This window comes from Nerophis lumbriciformis, linkage group LG11, assembly GCF_033978685.3.
Source record: "Nerophis lumbriciformis linkage group LG11, RoL_Nlum_v2.1, whole genome shotgun sequence".
NCBI classification, from domain to species: domain Eukaryota; kingdom Metazoa; phylum Chordata; class Actinopteri; order Syngnathiformes; family Syngnathidae; genus Nerophis; species Nerophis lumbriciformis.
The window spans coordinates 30035871-30049102 of NC_084558.2; the positions used below are offsets into that span (position 1 = coordinate 30035871).

At 42.6% G+C, this 13232-nt stretch overlaps 2 protein-coding genes across 2 annotated transcripts in view; both read left to right on the forward strand.

Annotated features, from left to right (window-relative positions):
* The window catches only part of styk1a (serine/threonine/tyrosine kinase 1a), a 46161-nt gene extending 40477 nt beyond the window's left edge, over positions 1-5684 (forward strand). Inside the window, exons 9-10 of the mRNA XM_061966879.1 lie at positions 4659-4755; positions 4826-5684. Coding sequence (XP_061822863.1) covers positions 4659-4755; positions 4826-5021 — 293 coding nt within the window. The 3' untranslated portion in view covers positions 5022-5684. The remainder of the gene's footprint in view (positions 1-4658; positions 4756-4825) is intronic.
* Positions 5685-6925: 1241 nt separating this feature from the next.
* On the forward strand, positions 6926-12938 carry LOC133611018 (uncharacterized). The gene is made up of 5 exons (XM_061967864.1): positions 6926-7109; positions 10926-11092; positions 11168-11257; positions 11330-11497; positions 12009-12938. The coding sequence occupies exons 1-5, from the start codon at positions 6926-6928 to the stop codon at positions 12180-12182; spliced, it is 783 nt and encodes a 260-aa protein (XP_061823848.1). The 3' UTR covers positions 12183-12938.
* Positions 12939-13232: the final 294 nt, after the last annotated feature.

The window sequence follows — 13232 nt, forward strand, 5'->3', positions numbered from 1 at the left end:
ATTCGTGAGTCTCCCGGAAAAATCGGAAGGGTTTACAAGTATGACGCTGTCAAGCGCCATTCATATAAAACTAGCGGGCCGCACTAACATTAAATTTTCATATTAAGGTGCGGGCCGCAAAATACGGCCCGCGGGGCGCGTGTTTGAGACCCCTGATCTAAAAGATGCAACTTCCTGTTTAACATGTGACTTGTGGAGTATCCCACACTTTTCAGAGAATCTATTACAGTAACCAGGCCGAGTAGAAACCCCAGGGATACGACTTAAGTATGAATTTTAACTAAGTTGTTTTTTTAAAGAAAAATATTTACAGAGTAGAGATGGATATTTCTGATTTAAATCAGGGGTGTCAAATCATTGAGGGCCCCGTCGCAGTAGTGGCTGCCCTCAGATGGCCCATTGTAACAGTGGCTATATATATGAATGATGTTATTACCCAATTCCCTATGCATTTCATTGTGTTTTTCTACATACAAATTGATGGATAACTTGCTTTGATTTAATGAGTCAGGGCGACAAGAAGATATTTAAGTATTTGGAATATATGTGTGCTGCATGATTAGATAATATTAAAGTTAAAAGACATTCAATTGCATGCAGTACAAGCAATTTTTTGAATATGAATATAAGTAAGAAAGATGACTTAGACTTAGAAAATCTTTATTGTCCCCGAGGGGCAATTTGGTTTGCAGCAGTAGTCATTAAAAACAAGGTACAACAGTAAAAACAAGTTACAAAAAATACATACAACATACAAACCATCATGAAAGCATTGAGCTAAAAACTAAAAAACATTTGTAATACAATAAAAACTAATCATCACACGTCGCTTCCCACTAAAGTGACTGTGCATAGCAGCTGAGCTTGTTTAAGAAGCTCATTTATAAAGTCAACAGCTGAGGGAACAAAGGATCTTGTGTATATGTTGTTTTTGGCCTTCCTATCTAAACTCTGAGAAGAGAGGGTGCCGAGGGTTGACCAGAATGGCCTTTGCCTTCTGGATGACTCTGGCCTGATAGATCTGGTTCAGGGGGTTCAAGGTACTGCCTATGGTCTTTTGGCACATCTTGATTATAACATTGAGTCTGTTTTTATTGGCCACACTGAGGTTACCAAACCAGGAAGTTATAGAATAAGTTAAAATAGACTGCATACAAGATGAATAGAACATCCTCATCAGTTTCCCATCAACCTGAAAGCCCCTCAGTTTCCTCAAGAGAAACAGCCTCTGATTGGCCTTCTTGCAAATACGGTCAGTGTTGGCGTGAAAGGTCAATTTATTGTCCAAAATTGTACCTAGATACTACCTAGATGAAGTGCTTTATTGACACACATTATTTCCAGGTTTTTGCGGGCCACATAAAACAATGTGGCGGTCAAGATATGCCGCCCGGGCCTTCAATTTTACATCTGTGATTTAAATGATTATAGTTAATAGTAGAGTCTTTCTTTAGGAAGTGGGGACAGGCAAGAAGTGTGCAAGGTCGTTTAAATTCATATTTTAAATTATAATCATTAAATATTAGAGATGTCCGATAATTTCAGACTGCCGATATTATCGGCCGATAAATGCTTCAAATGCTTCGGAAATTATCGGTATCGGTTTCAAAATTATCGGTATCGGTTTCAAAAAGTAAAATTTATGACTTTTAAACACCGCTGTGTACACGGACGTAGGGAGGAGTACAGAGCGCCAATTAACCTTAAAGGCACTGCCTTTGCGTGCCGGCCCAGTCACATAATATCTGTGGCTTTTCACACACACACAAGTGAATCCATGCATACTTGGTCAACAGCCATACAGGTCACACTGAGGGTGGCCGTATAAACCACTTTAACACTGTTACAAATATGCGCCACACTGTGAACCCACACCAAACAATAATGACAAACATTTCGGGAGAACATCCGCACCGTAACACAACATAAACACAACAGAACAAATACCCAGAACCCCTTGCAGCACTAACTCTTCCGGGACGCTACAATATACACCCCTGCTTACCCCCCCCCACACACACACACGCACACACACCTCAACCCCGCCACCCCACCCCCCACCCCCGCCCACCTCAACCTCCTCATACTCTCTCAGGGACAGGCCCGGCCCTAACCAATCTGGCGCCCTAGGCAAGATTTTAGGTGGCGCCCCCCCACATCGGCAGTGAAGTGTATATACTCACAAGAAACCGAATAGCTTTGTCTTTGACCTTTTTTTTTACTTAAAGAAAGCAAATTAACAATCAGAATAGTTAACAAGATTAAAAAAAAAAAAGAATAAATAAATGAATACAAAAAATAAAAAATGAATATATGAAATACAATATTTTTTACATACATAAACACAAAATAAAACATGTCAACAAGTTGCATAAAATAAATTAAAAATACAATATAAATAAGGCACTGCACAAAACAAGATATCAAACTAGTATTACTTTAACAACTATATTACAAAAAAAGGGGATCCTACAGAGTTCTCTATGTGTGCTTTTTAATAGAGATTTTCAGAGCAACCCACATGTTGGGGTACATTTCTGCCAGCTTCTTCTCATGCAGGAAGGTCAAGAGTTCCATGTTTGTCATGTTCTTTGATGGCAATGGTGGGAAATTCTGCATTTCCATTGCAAGTTCTGTGCCATTAATGTCCAGCTGGCTGTCATGGGTCAGAGTAGTACTCAGGGCTGTAGCAGCTCTTCTTTTTGTAAGTTGTGGAATTGAGGAGTACTCCAAACTTGTCATTCACCTCTCCAAAGCTCTGAAATCTCTCATCAAGTGAAGAGATGGCTGTATGTTTTGCTGCTGCAAAACTGGTGGGTTGTGCTGCTAATGCTGCATCACTGGTGGGTTGTGCTGCTGAAGTGGAGGCAGCAGCGGTAGATGTGGTAGATGGCCCAGGGGTGGGATTTAGAAACTTCAACAGTGCATCTGAAGAGAGGAGTATGTGACACCATTGAGTATTACAGTTTAATAATAAAAACATATGATTCCAGGAATAAAAATGAAATGATATAATATAGATGAAAAACCAAAGAGATATATGTATGATGTTAACTGATATGCAAATTAGATTAGATTCAATTTATTGTCATCATTACAGTGAAATGCTGAATAGCAGAATGCAAAGTAACAGTATAATATATTATATGAGAATGTTATGTTATGATTATCTTTAACCGAATCACAGCAGTGCTTAAATTAAAAAACAGCATTCCCTCTCATGTGATATTGCTTAATTAACATTATTGATGTGCACTTTAACAACTCGTTTTACAACTATACCTAATATATAAAGGGGTGGAAAAGTGACTATTACCTGCAGGGCAAACATTAGCTAACCAGAAGGCAATAACAATGTAAACAAAAAACACCTGCTTAAAAGATCTAATACAAACGTCCCTGAGGAATGTAAGGTGGGAGTACTGTAATTACCTAACGTTACATTATTATTTTCCATAACAATTTAGCCCCCTCCACAATATTAACCCGACGTTAAAACAGAACTAGCTATTTATTGATTAGCAATTGCCGAATCATGTAACATTAGCTTAATGCTAAAAAGCAGGTTACTATCACATTCTTTAACAGACAAATAATTTCATGTAGGCTAACGTTACCTACCTGCTACCTCTGTCTTTTCTCGTTTCTCCTCCTCTTCTTTTCTCTTTTTTCTTCCCTGGGCACCTGACAGTTTTGGCCGTTTTGACATCTTGTGTTGATTTTTTGATGTGGTGACGTCCGAGTCATGATACGGGAAGGGAGGGGCGCACCGTGCGGGGGGAAGGGGGGGGGGGGCGTAATGTTGTAACAAATAATATTTCTATTAAATAGGCTTTACTTTACATTTTAATTAACGTGGGATTATTTTTTTGTATTTAGAAATAATAGTACCAATTTTTTTTTTTTTTTTTTTTTTCTTCTCTCCAACATTTGTGGCACTGGCGTGGCGCCCCCTGATGGACGGCGCCCTTAGCATTTGCCTATACGGCCTATGCCACGGGCCGGCCCTGCTCAGGGAGAGCATGTCTCAAATTCCAAGCTGCTGTTTTGAGGCATGTTAAAAAAAATAATGCACTTTGTGACTTCAATAATAAATATGGCAGTGCCATGTTGGCATTTTTTTCCATAACTTGAGTTGATTTATTTTGGAAAACCTTGTTACATTGTTTAATGCATCCAGCGGGGCATCACAACAAAATGAGGCATAATAATGTGTTAATTCCACGACTGTATATATCGGTATCGGTTGATATCAGAATCGGTAATTAAGAGTTGGACAATATCGGAATATCGGATATCGGCAAAAAAGCCATTATCGGACATCTCTATTAAATATGCAATTAGGTCAGTGTGGCTCTTCTGGACTTTTTACAAGTTGTTGGACTGTGTCTATTCATGGGGTCAAAGGTCACTGATGTTGGACCCACTCTAAGCTTTTGTGCAAAGTGTTCCACAAATAAGACAACTGAAGAAGACAGAAAATTCAGGGACAATTAAGGGCTTAAGTTTCATCTCTTATTCAATTCAATTCAAATGCTGTGCTGTGGCTCCACCTAGCGGTGGCCTGATGGCAGCATTTCCCGGTGCAGTGCTTCTCCAAGTAAAACATGAAGTGGTTCTGGTTCTGAGCTGAAGTAAACAGAACTCTATGCCTTCAGGTGATCCACCGTTTGCCGAGCTGCCGACCACAGAGCTCCTGCAGCAGCTCCAGAGAGGGAGACGCCTCAAACGTCCGCCCAGCTGCTCCGGCTCACTGTAAGTATCCGCAACACGCTGACAACATGGCCGCAGGACAGCATAACGAGTCAACGCGTTCCGCCCACAGCTTCGCCATCATCACGTCGTGCTGCCATTGGAGCCCCCAGCGGCGCGTCTCCGTGGCGACACTCGTCGGGAAGCTCCAGGCGGGGCAGAGGTCGGCCAACGGGAGGACGGTCATTCGAGTGTCCGAGCCCCTGGACACGGGGAAGTACCTGCGGGAGGCCGGATACGGCGAGGCCTACAACTACGCTGTGCTGTGATTGGCTGACAGTTTTAGACACTTTTATACTTGTACATAGTGTGGATAGAAGAGGAAGATCTCACAGCAGACTTCGACTGTATATGAAATCCTAAATATATTTATTTATCATAAACTGTAGAAAATCACAAAATGTCACGGGAGGTCGAGGAGCTTCAGGAATGAAAGCGTCACACTTTTTGTTTAAGTTCTTTTTTTAGCCCTACGCACCCTCCACCCCCTGCTACCTCGCCCCTGTACACATTCCTCACATTCCCCCCCGCCACTTTGGGGAGAATGCTTCCAGGCTGACGTATCCGGTCTGTGGGTGGCTGAGGAAGTGATGAAACCGCTTGTAGACAGAAGCCCCGCCCCTATTTGTGGCCTTCAGAAATGTTTGCTATCAGCACGCAGCACTTCTGCAGTCGGATGGGCTTAACGGCCGCATAATTCTCAGGAAGCCGGAAACCAGACTGCTTCTCGAGAAACGCCGAACCGTCGTTTATTGGCACTTTGACCCATGTGGCCGAGGGTCCTGTCACAATGACGCACTCTTAATGACAAAAGCACACCTCCGCCAAGGCAGCACATTGATTATCTCGCTCATGAACACTTTATAATGGGACTGTCTGTGTAAGGAGATTTTCTGTACAATAGATTGCATTGTCTGCCAGAGAATAAAAAGACATAGCATGTGATCATGAAGAAAACAACATTTAATTTGTTTTTAAACATATTTGTTTTGCTTTTCATGTTTTTTGCGCTCACAGTGTCCATAAAAAGTACATGCACACGGGCACACACCATCCGTAACCCACTGCCGTAAATACTGTGGGAAACGCAGGTGTTCCAGTCCACTTGCGTTGGGGTGGAACATGTCATGTTTATGGGGTTTTTTTTTTGTTCTTGCTGACCTTTGGGGATGTTGTCCCTCCGTAGGAGAAATACAAAGTATGACAAAGTAAGGGAAAACCAAAACTTGCTGAGCTGTCGGAGACTTCCTGCATGACAAAGACGTCCGACGTTACGTTGTCCAGAAATTCCGCGAGTGCGTCCACTCTGGAGACGTCAAAGGAAGTGACATTTCCTCCCCTCCCTCCTTTTTGTCTTTGTGTCCCTTCACCGCTCGCTGCGCAGGCTGGCGAGTCAAGAACTTTCCACTTTCTTACTAGGTTGCATCATATGGAAGCCGGGGGGCGCAAGGCCATGACATCACCCCGGGGGTGGCGGCGGGGATATTACTCACTGTATTTTCTGCTTCACTCAACTTTACTTTTATTTGGGATTTACTGGATTTAAAAACTAAGAATGTCGATTTTTTTTTTGTCAGACTAGGGGAGGGTCATGGGGGTGTCTGTGTGTGTGCGTGTGTGTGTGTGTTGGGGGCTGGGCGTAGAGCTTGAATGGCGACGGTGGCTGATGACTCAGGTGATGTGTCATAGTCTAACGCTATAAAGGGGAACTTTCACTCAAACACTCAAACACACACTTACTGTACACACACACACACACAACACACACACACTGGACCACACATTGGAGCTGGACACCTTTGTTTACCACAACATGAGACGTAAGTTTATGCTTTTATTGGGATGGATGCCTTCAGCGGCTGTGTGTGTGTGTGTAATAGGATGTTAGAATGAATGAAAAGATGGAGAGAGGGGGGCGGGGGGTCCGGGGTGGGGTTGGGGGGCGTTGGTGATGTGATGTTACAGCAGACACACACCCTTGTTGTGTCACACTGCCTGACAATGTTTGTAGCAATGTTAGCATGTAAGATTATAACTTTACAAGACCGAAGTCGTACCATCGGGGTCAGGGGTCACGGGTTAAAACCTGTGACTCGGGTGGGACCCCCGTACTCTTTCGTTGTCGTCAGTACTCAACAGGTTCTTCGGCGTTGCTCCGCTATGCATTCGAGGTATGGGAGTCGTGTCCGCGGCGACTGTTGACCCACCTCTGAAGGCCCAGGACTCAAGAGTCACATGGCGCTGTAGGCGGAGCTTAGAGGAGGCAGACATACTAACAACATGTGTGGGCGTGTTCTTGTCAGAAGAGGGCCAACATGATTCACGCTTTGGCCCGCTACCTTTTCTTCCTGGCGCCTGTCAGCCACACACCCCTTTTTGACGTGAATGTGACAGTGTGTGTGTGTGTGTGTGTGTGTGTGTGTGTGTGTGTGTGTGTGTGTGTGTGTGTGTGTGTGTGTGCGTGTGTTACTAGCAGACAGTGATGTCATCACGTCACATCATCAGTAATAGACTCTGAGCACACTCATGAATACATTAATTAGTAGGTCACCGAGTGTAAGCCTTTCCAACGTCTAGACAAGAGATCTTTGTGATGTCATCCAAGATCTAAAGTGTTGTAACACGTCCAGTAGCCTATGTAGTATACATAATAGTACACTTACAGTGTGTTCTACTGTACGCGTGTATCTCGTCTTCAAACAGGAAGTAGTGTGTTGTTAGTAGTCACACTTTCGTTGTGACGTCATCAAGTTTTTGTTTTTTTTAAGACTACTGCAAGCCCGCGTGCACTTTTACTAACCGTCTGAACCGCGCCGCTATTGGGCGAGAGGCGGGGCCTCGCTCGGCTGCCAAGCAGTTGATTGGTCGATGTCAGGTCAGGAAGTGTTCGGTTGCAGCGCAGACTATCCGGAAGTCAAATGAAAACAAAATAATTCGAAATAATACGTGTGTCGGTCTAGTGTTCTCAAAGCAGGTTGTCGCACTCGGTAAGGTTTGACAGTTCAGTCCTGGTTAAGTTCTAGTTTAGTTTGACTCAGCTCGGCACTGAAAGCTGAACCCAGATGTTTGAACTTGAGGACCACTTCCTGTTTTGGCTGGTCATCAGGTAAAAATCCAGCGGCAGAAATGTGGAAAGTCCAACGTTTGTGTGCAGTCCTGACTCAGCAAAGACGAACTCTCTCTCTGTCTGTGTATGTGTGTGTGTGTGTGTGTGTGTGTGTGTGTGTGTGTGTGTGTGTGTGTGTGTGTGTGTGTGTGTGTGTGTGTGTGTGTGTGTGTGTGTGTGTGTGTGTGTGTGTGCGTGTGCGTGTGTGCGCTGAGACAGTGACCTGTTTCAGGTAGGGATGTCCGATAATGGCTTTTTGCCGATATTCCGATATCGTCCAACTCCTTTAATTACCGATACCGATATCAACCGATATATACAGTCGTGAAATTAACATATTATTATGCCTAATTTGGACAACCATGTATGGTGAAGATAAGGTACTTTAAAAAAAATATTAATAAAATTAAATAAGATAATTAAATTAAAAACCTTTTCTTGAATAAAAAAGAAAGTAAAACAATATAAAAACAGTTACATAGAAATTAGTAATGAATGAAAATGAGTCAAATTAACTGTTAAAGGTTAGTACTATTAGTGAACCAGCAGCACGCACAATCATGTGTGCTTACGGACTGTATCCCTTGCAGACTGTATTGATATATATTGATATATAATGTAGGAACCAGAACATTAATAACAGAAAGAAACAACCCTTTTGTGTGAATGAGTGTAAATGGGGGGGGGGGGGGGGGGGAGTTTTTTTTGGGTAGGTGCACTAATTGTAAGTGTATCTTGTGTTTTTTATGTTGATTTAATAAAAAAATAAATAAAATAAACGATACCGATAATAATAAAATCGATATTGATAATTTCCGATATTACATTTTAACGCATTTATCGGACATCTCTAGTTTCAGGCATCAGTCACTTTGCTTTTGAGACTTTTTTTTTTTCATTTAGGCTAATTACTATTGACTTACGGGGCCGCCCAGGCTAAATTGTATTTCCTTGCCCGGATGTGGGTTTCAGATCAGGGGATTGATTGATTGATTGAAATTTTTATTAGTAGGTTGCACAGTGAAGTACATATTCCGTACAATTGACCACTAAATGGTAACACCCGAATAAGTTTTTCAACTTGTTTAAGTCGGGGTCCATGATACAGATATATACTATCAAATATATACTAACATCATAATACAGTCATCACACAAGATAATCATCAGAGTATATACATTGAATTATTTACATTAGTTACAATCCGGGGTATGGGATATGGGGGGGTTAGGTTTGGTTGATACCAACACAGTCATCAACAATCAGTCATCAACAATTGCATCATCAGAGAAATGGATATTGAAACAGTGTAGGACTGACTTGGTAGGATATGTACAGCAAGTAGTGGGCAGAGAGAGAGAGAGATCAGAAAGTATAAGAAAAAGTGTCTACATTTGATTATTTACAATCCGAAGAAGTATGATGTGGAAGGGAGGGTGTTAGTTTAGGGTTGTAGTTGCCTGGAGGTGTTCTTTTAGTGCGGTTTTGAAGGAGGATAGAGATGCCCTTTCTTTTACACCTGTTGGGAGTGCATTCCATATTGATGTGGCATAGAAGGAGAATGAGTTAAGACCTCTGTTAGTTCGGAATCGGGGTTTAACGTGGTTAGTGGAGCTCCCTCTGGTGTTGTGGTTATGGCGGTCATTTACGGATGTCATTGTGGTTTGTGAAGCCATTTGAGGCACTTGTGATTAAGGGCGGTAAAAATAAAACTTTGACTGATTGACAATTTTGACCAAGATTAAAACTTTGATACTACTGTCTTTCAAGTTGAGCACTAACGCTGTGCGGCTATGGCAGGGGTCGGCAACCCAAAATGTTGAAAGAGCCAAAAATACAAAAAACAAACCTGTCTGAGCCGCAAAAAATGATGAAGGCAACACATGACGTAAATGTCTATATTAGCTATAATAGCCTACTATCAAAATGACTATGTGTCGCAGGCACATGTCGCAAATCTTCATTGACAGAAATGTTGAAATGTAATATTTATTCTACACATTTTTACAACATTGGTAAACATTAGTAAATCAACGGCTACTCCGAAGGTGAGAAAACCCCTGGAAATTACTGGCATTTAATGGCCAAAGGTATAGATGTGTGTGTCCAAGTTAAAGGAAACAGCAGGCTGTCTTCTTTTAATAGATTTATTACAATCTTTGGCAAGCTGGGTAATGTTTGCTGTGGTCTGGAACAACATGGCACACAAACAACTATCTGAAATGCAGATAATGTGTCATGAGACATGCAAAACTAAATTGTATACAAAGAGGATAAAAGTAAAGGATATTAAATGAGCTCAAATATACCTACAAATGAGGCATAATGATGCAATATGTACATACAGCTAGCCTAAATAGCCTGTTAGCGTTGATTAGCTTACAGTCATGTACTGACCAAATATGCCTGATTAGCACTCCAACAAGTCAATAACATCAACAAAGCGCACCTTTGTGCATTCACGTACAGCATGAAACTTTTGGTGGACAAAATGAGACAAACAAAAAAAAAATTTTCCCCCGTCTTTTTCCATTTTCAATCCTTTTTTAAAAATGCTCCAAGGAGCCACTAAGGAGGCACTAAAGAGCCGCATGCGGCTCAAGAGTTGCTGACCCCCGGCCTTTGAGAATATTGGGAGAAATTTGCCATTATAGTCCTATCAGAGACAGAGCAGGAAGGGCCCAGGAATACATTTGCAGTACAATTTCATACAAAGCATGCTGTCGTTCATGAATTGATCTGTTCATCAGGTGTGAACGCGTCCCCTGTCCTCCTGTTTTTTAATTTACATTTTTATGAGATGTCATGTGTGTCATCTTTTCAGAATTATGTTTACATTTTCAATTATTTGTATCAATCAATCATTAATACTTAAAGAATCCAAAGTGGGTCTTGAACATGACATCGCATGTTCAAGACGGCCACGCCCCCTCTTGTTACTAACCTCTGTCTTTTGTTGACTTTGATGAACATCCACAAAGCCAAGTCTTATCGCCACTTTTCATTTTTGAACCACAATCATCTGCCGAGATGCTGAAAGCGACTTCTCTTTCGCTCTCCTCCTCAGCGACCCGTGACTCCGCCTCCAATCTTCTGTCCTTGCTGCTTCTGGTAGGGCTGCTGCGGCCTTCGTGGTGTCGGCCCGCCCACAACGTCGTCCTGTGCAACGTGCTCAGGTCCGCCGTTCCTCATTTGGACCAGCTGGTGAAGTCGTCCGGTCACTTCCACGACCTGGTGAGCCCCGTCATCGCCACACATTTTTCTCCAAGAGAGACGCGCAAAAGCAAATTTTTTGCTTTGTTTCCACAGTCCAGCGAGCTTCTGGTGGACTTGCTGGAGGACAGATTGGAAAGTCTTCCCGTCATTCAGACCACTGCTGCTCAGCTGCACCTACTGAAGGTAACGTCTCAGCAGTCCTGACCATAAACGTCAAGCATCGCCTCTCAGTGTGCCCGCCGTCTGTCCCCGCAGGTCAACGAGTCTCTCTCCCTGCTCTACGTGCACACCCGGACTTTCAAAGCGCACGTGGACTGGCTGAAGACGGTCCAAGAAAATGTTAGTTTGGCCACCGAGGCTGCGGGGGGCGCCAGCGCTCAGCTGCTGCAGCTGGCCAACCTCATCAAGGTGTCCCTGCACCAGGTGAGACCATGATTGTAGCTCGACATATTTAGACTCAGACTTCCTTTATTGTCATTCAAATTTGAACTTTACAGTACATATAGGAACAACATTTTGTTGCATTAGCTCGTGGTAGTGCAGGATAAAAGAGCAATAAGGTGCAGATATAAATAGATTTACTGTACAGATCAATATATTGCACTTTTGCATATGCATCCATGCTTACGGATGAATGTTATATTGTTTTTATATTCCAGCGAGTTAATCCGTTTTTTGGGGGAATTGAGGGGATTATTATGATGCGTTCAAGACTCTTATGGCCTGAGGGAAGAAGATGTTGCAGAACCTGGAGGTTCTGTTATGGAGGTTGCGGAACCTCTTTCCAGAGTCCAGCAGTGAAAGCAGTCCTTGGTGGGGGTGGGAGTAGTCTCTACAGAATTTCTGAGCCCTGGTCAGGCAGCGGCTTTTTGCGATGTATGACAGCTTGAAATGGAATAAGAGATATTTAAAGAAACATGAACACTGTCTTCAGGTGAAAGAGCCCGTCCCTCAGCCAATGCGTCCCCCTTCCCTCCCGGTCGTCTCCACGGCATTCGAGGCGCTCCGATACTCAGTGGAGGTGTCTCAGAACTTGAAGGTCTTCTGCAGCTGGTCGAAACGAGTCGTTCGCCATGTCCAGAAAGCATCTCGCTGTCCTCGAAGATGAGCCGTCTGGGCGACGGTCGAGCACGGAAGCTTCTCGCTGGAAACCACTGCTTGCACGTGTGACCTCAAGTCCCGGCATCTCAACTTTCCCTTTTGGACACAGCCCCTGTCTTCTATTATCACTCATTATTTTCTATCAATTCACACATGTTCACACTCAGCGTCAACACGACCGAGACAAGAAAGTGTACTTGAACTCACCTCCAGCGAAGCAGTTAGAGAAACAAGGGCTGTTTTCTAAATAGCGCACTTACACTTACTGTGTACTTCATTCCTGAGGGCTTGATTTTCGACGGTCTTATATCCATCCGTCGCGCACTTATCGGAAATGACCATCGCAATATTTACACACTTACTCCCTGGCCTGTTGAGTGCAACATTCAGGTACTGGCGGCGTACTGCATTTTGTCGCACGTACGCACTCCGAATGCTGGAATAATAGAGAGCAACTTCCTGGTTTACACTGAACTCCGTCACCTCAGACAACCAACAGAATGTATGTTTTAATAAGGAAACTATGTTACATTTGCATACAGTCGTTACGCAAAGCTGTTTGCAATGACGGTGCCTGGAACAATTGTGATATTTTTATACTGATGTTTATTTATGGCGACGCAGAGATGCCGGCATCTCACGTCTGATATTTAATAATTTTATATTATGTATTATTTATGTTTTTTTCATGGAGTTAATAAACATGTTACATATTTATTTGTTTGTTTAAATTTACATGTAAATAAAGGACTGAGATTTCAAACTTTTTCCGACAGTCATTGAATACACCACAGTTTTATTGATCATTCTTGCAAGACACAACTTTGTCTGCCTTATAAGTACCTCAACACAATAGTGTATCTTTTCATAGGACAAAACTAAAGGAATAACACTTTGAGATAATGTGAAGTAGTTAGTGTGCAGCCTGTATGACAGGAGTCAAATTAATCAATATAACTCAACACAGAGATAATAATTGTTAAACTGACTGGCAACAAAAGTGAGTACACCCCTAATTGAGTATCACTATTTTGTATGGCGACCCTTATTTTCCATT

Excerpts from the sequence above, each read along its gene's own strand:
- LOC133611018 (XM_061967864.1), top strand. The coding sequence starts at position 6,926 with ATGGGAGTCGTGTCCGCGGCGACTGTTGACCCACCTCTGAAGGCCCAG. Across the intron at positions 7,110-10,925 it reads ACCTTTTCTTCCTGGCGCCT|CGACCCGTGACTCCGCCTCC; the intron begins GTCAGCCACACA and ends TCTCCTCCTCAG. Across the intron at positions 11,498-12,008 it reads TCAAGGTGTCCCTGCACCAG|GTGAAAGAGCCCGTCCCTCA; the intron begins GTGAGACCATGA and ends CACTGTCTTCAG.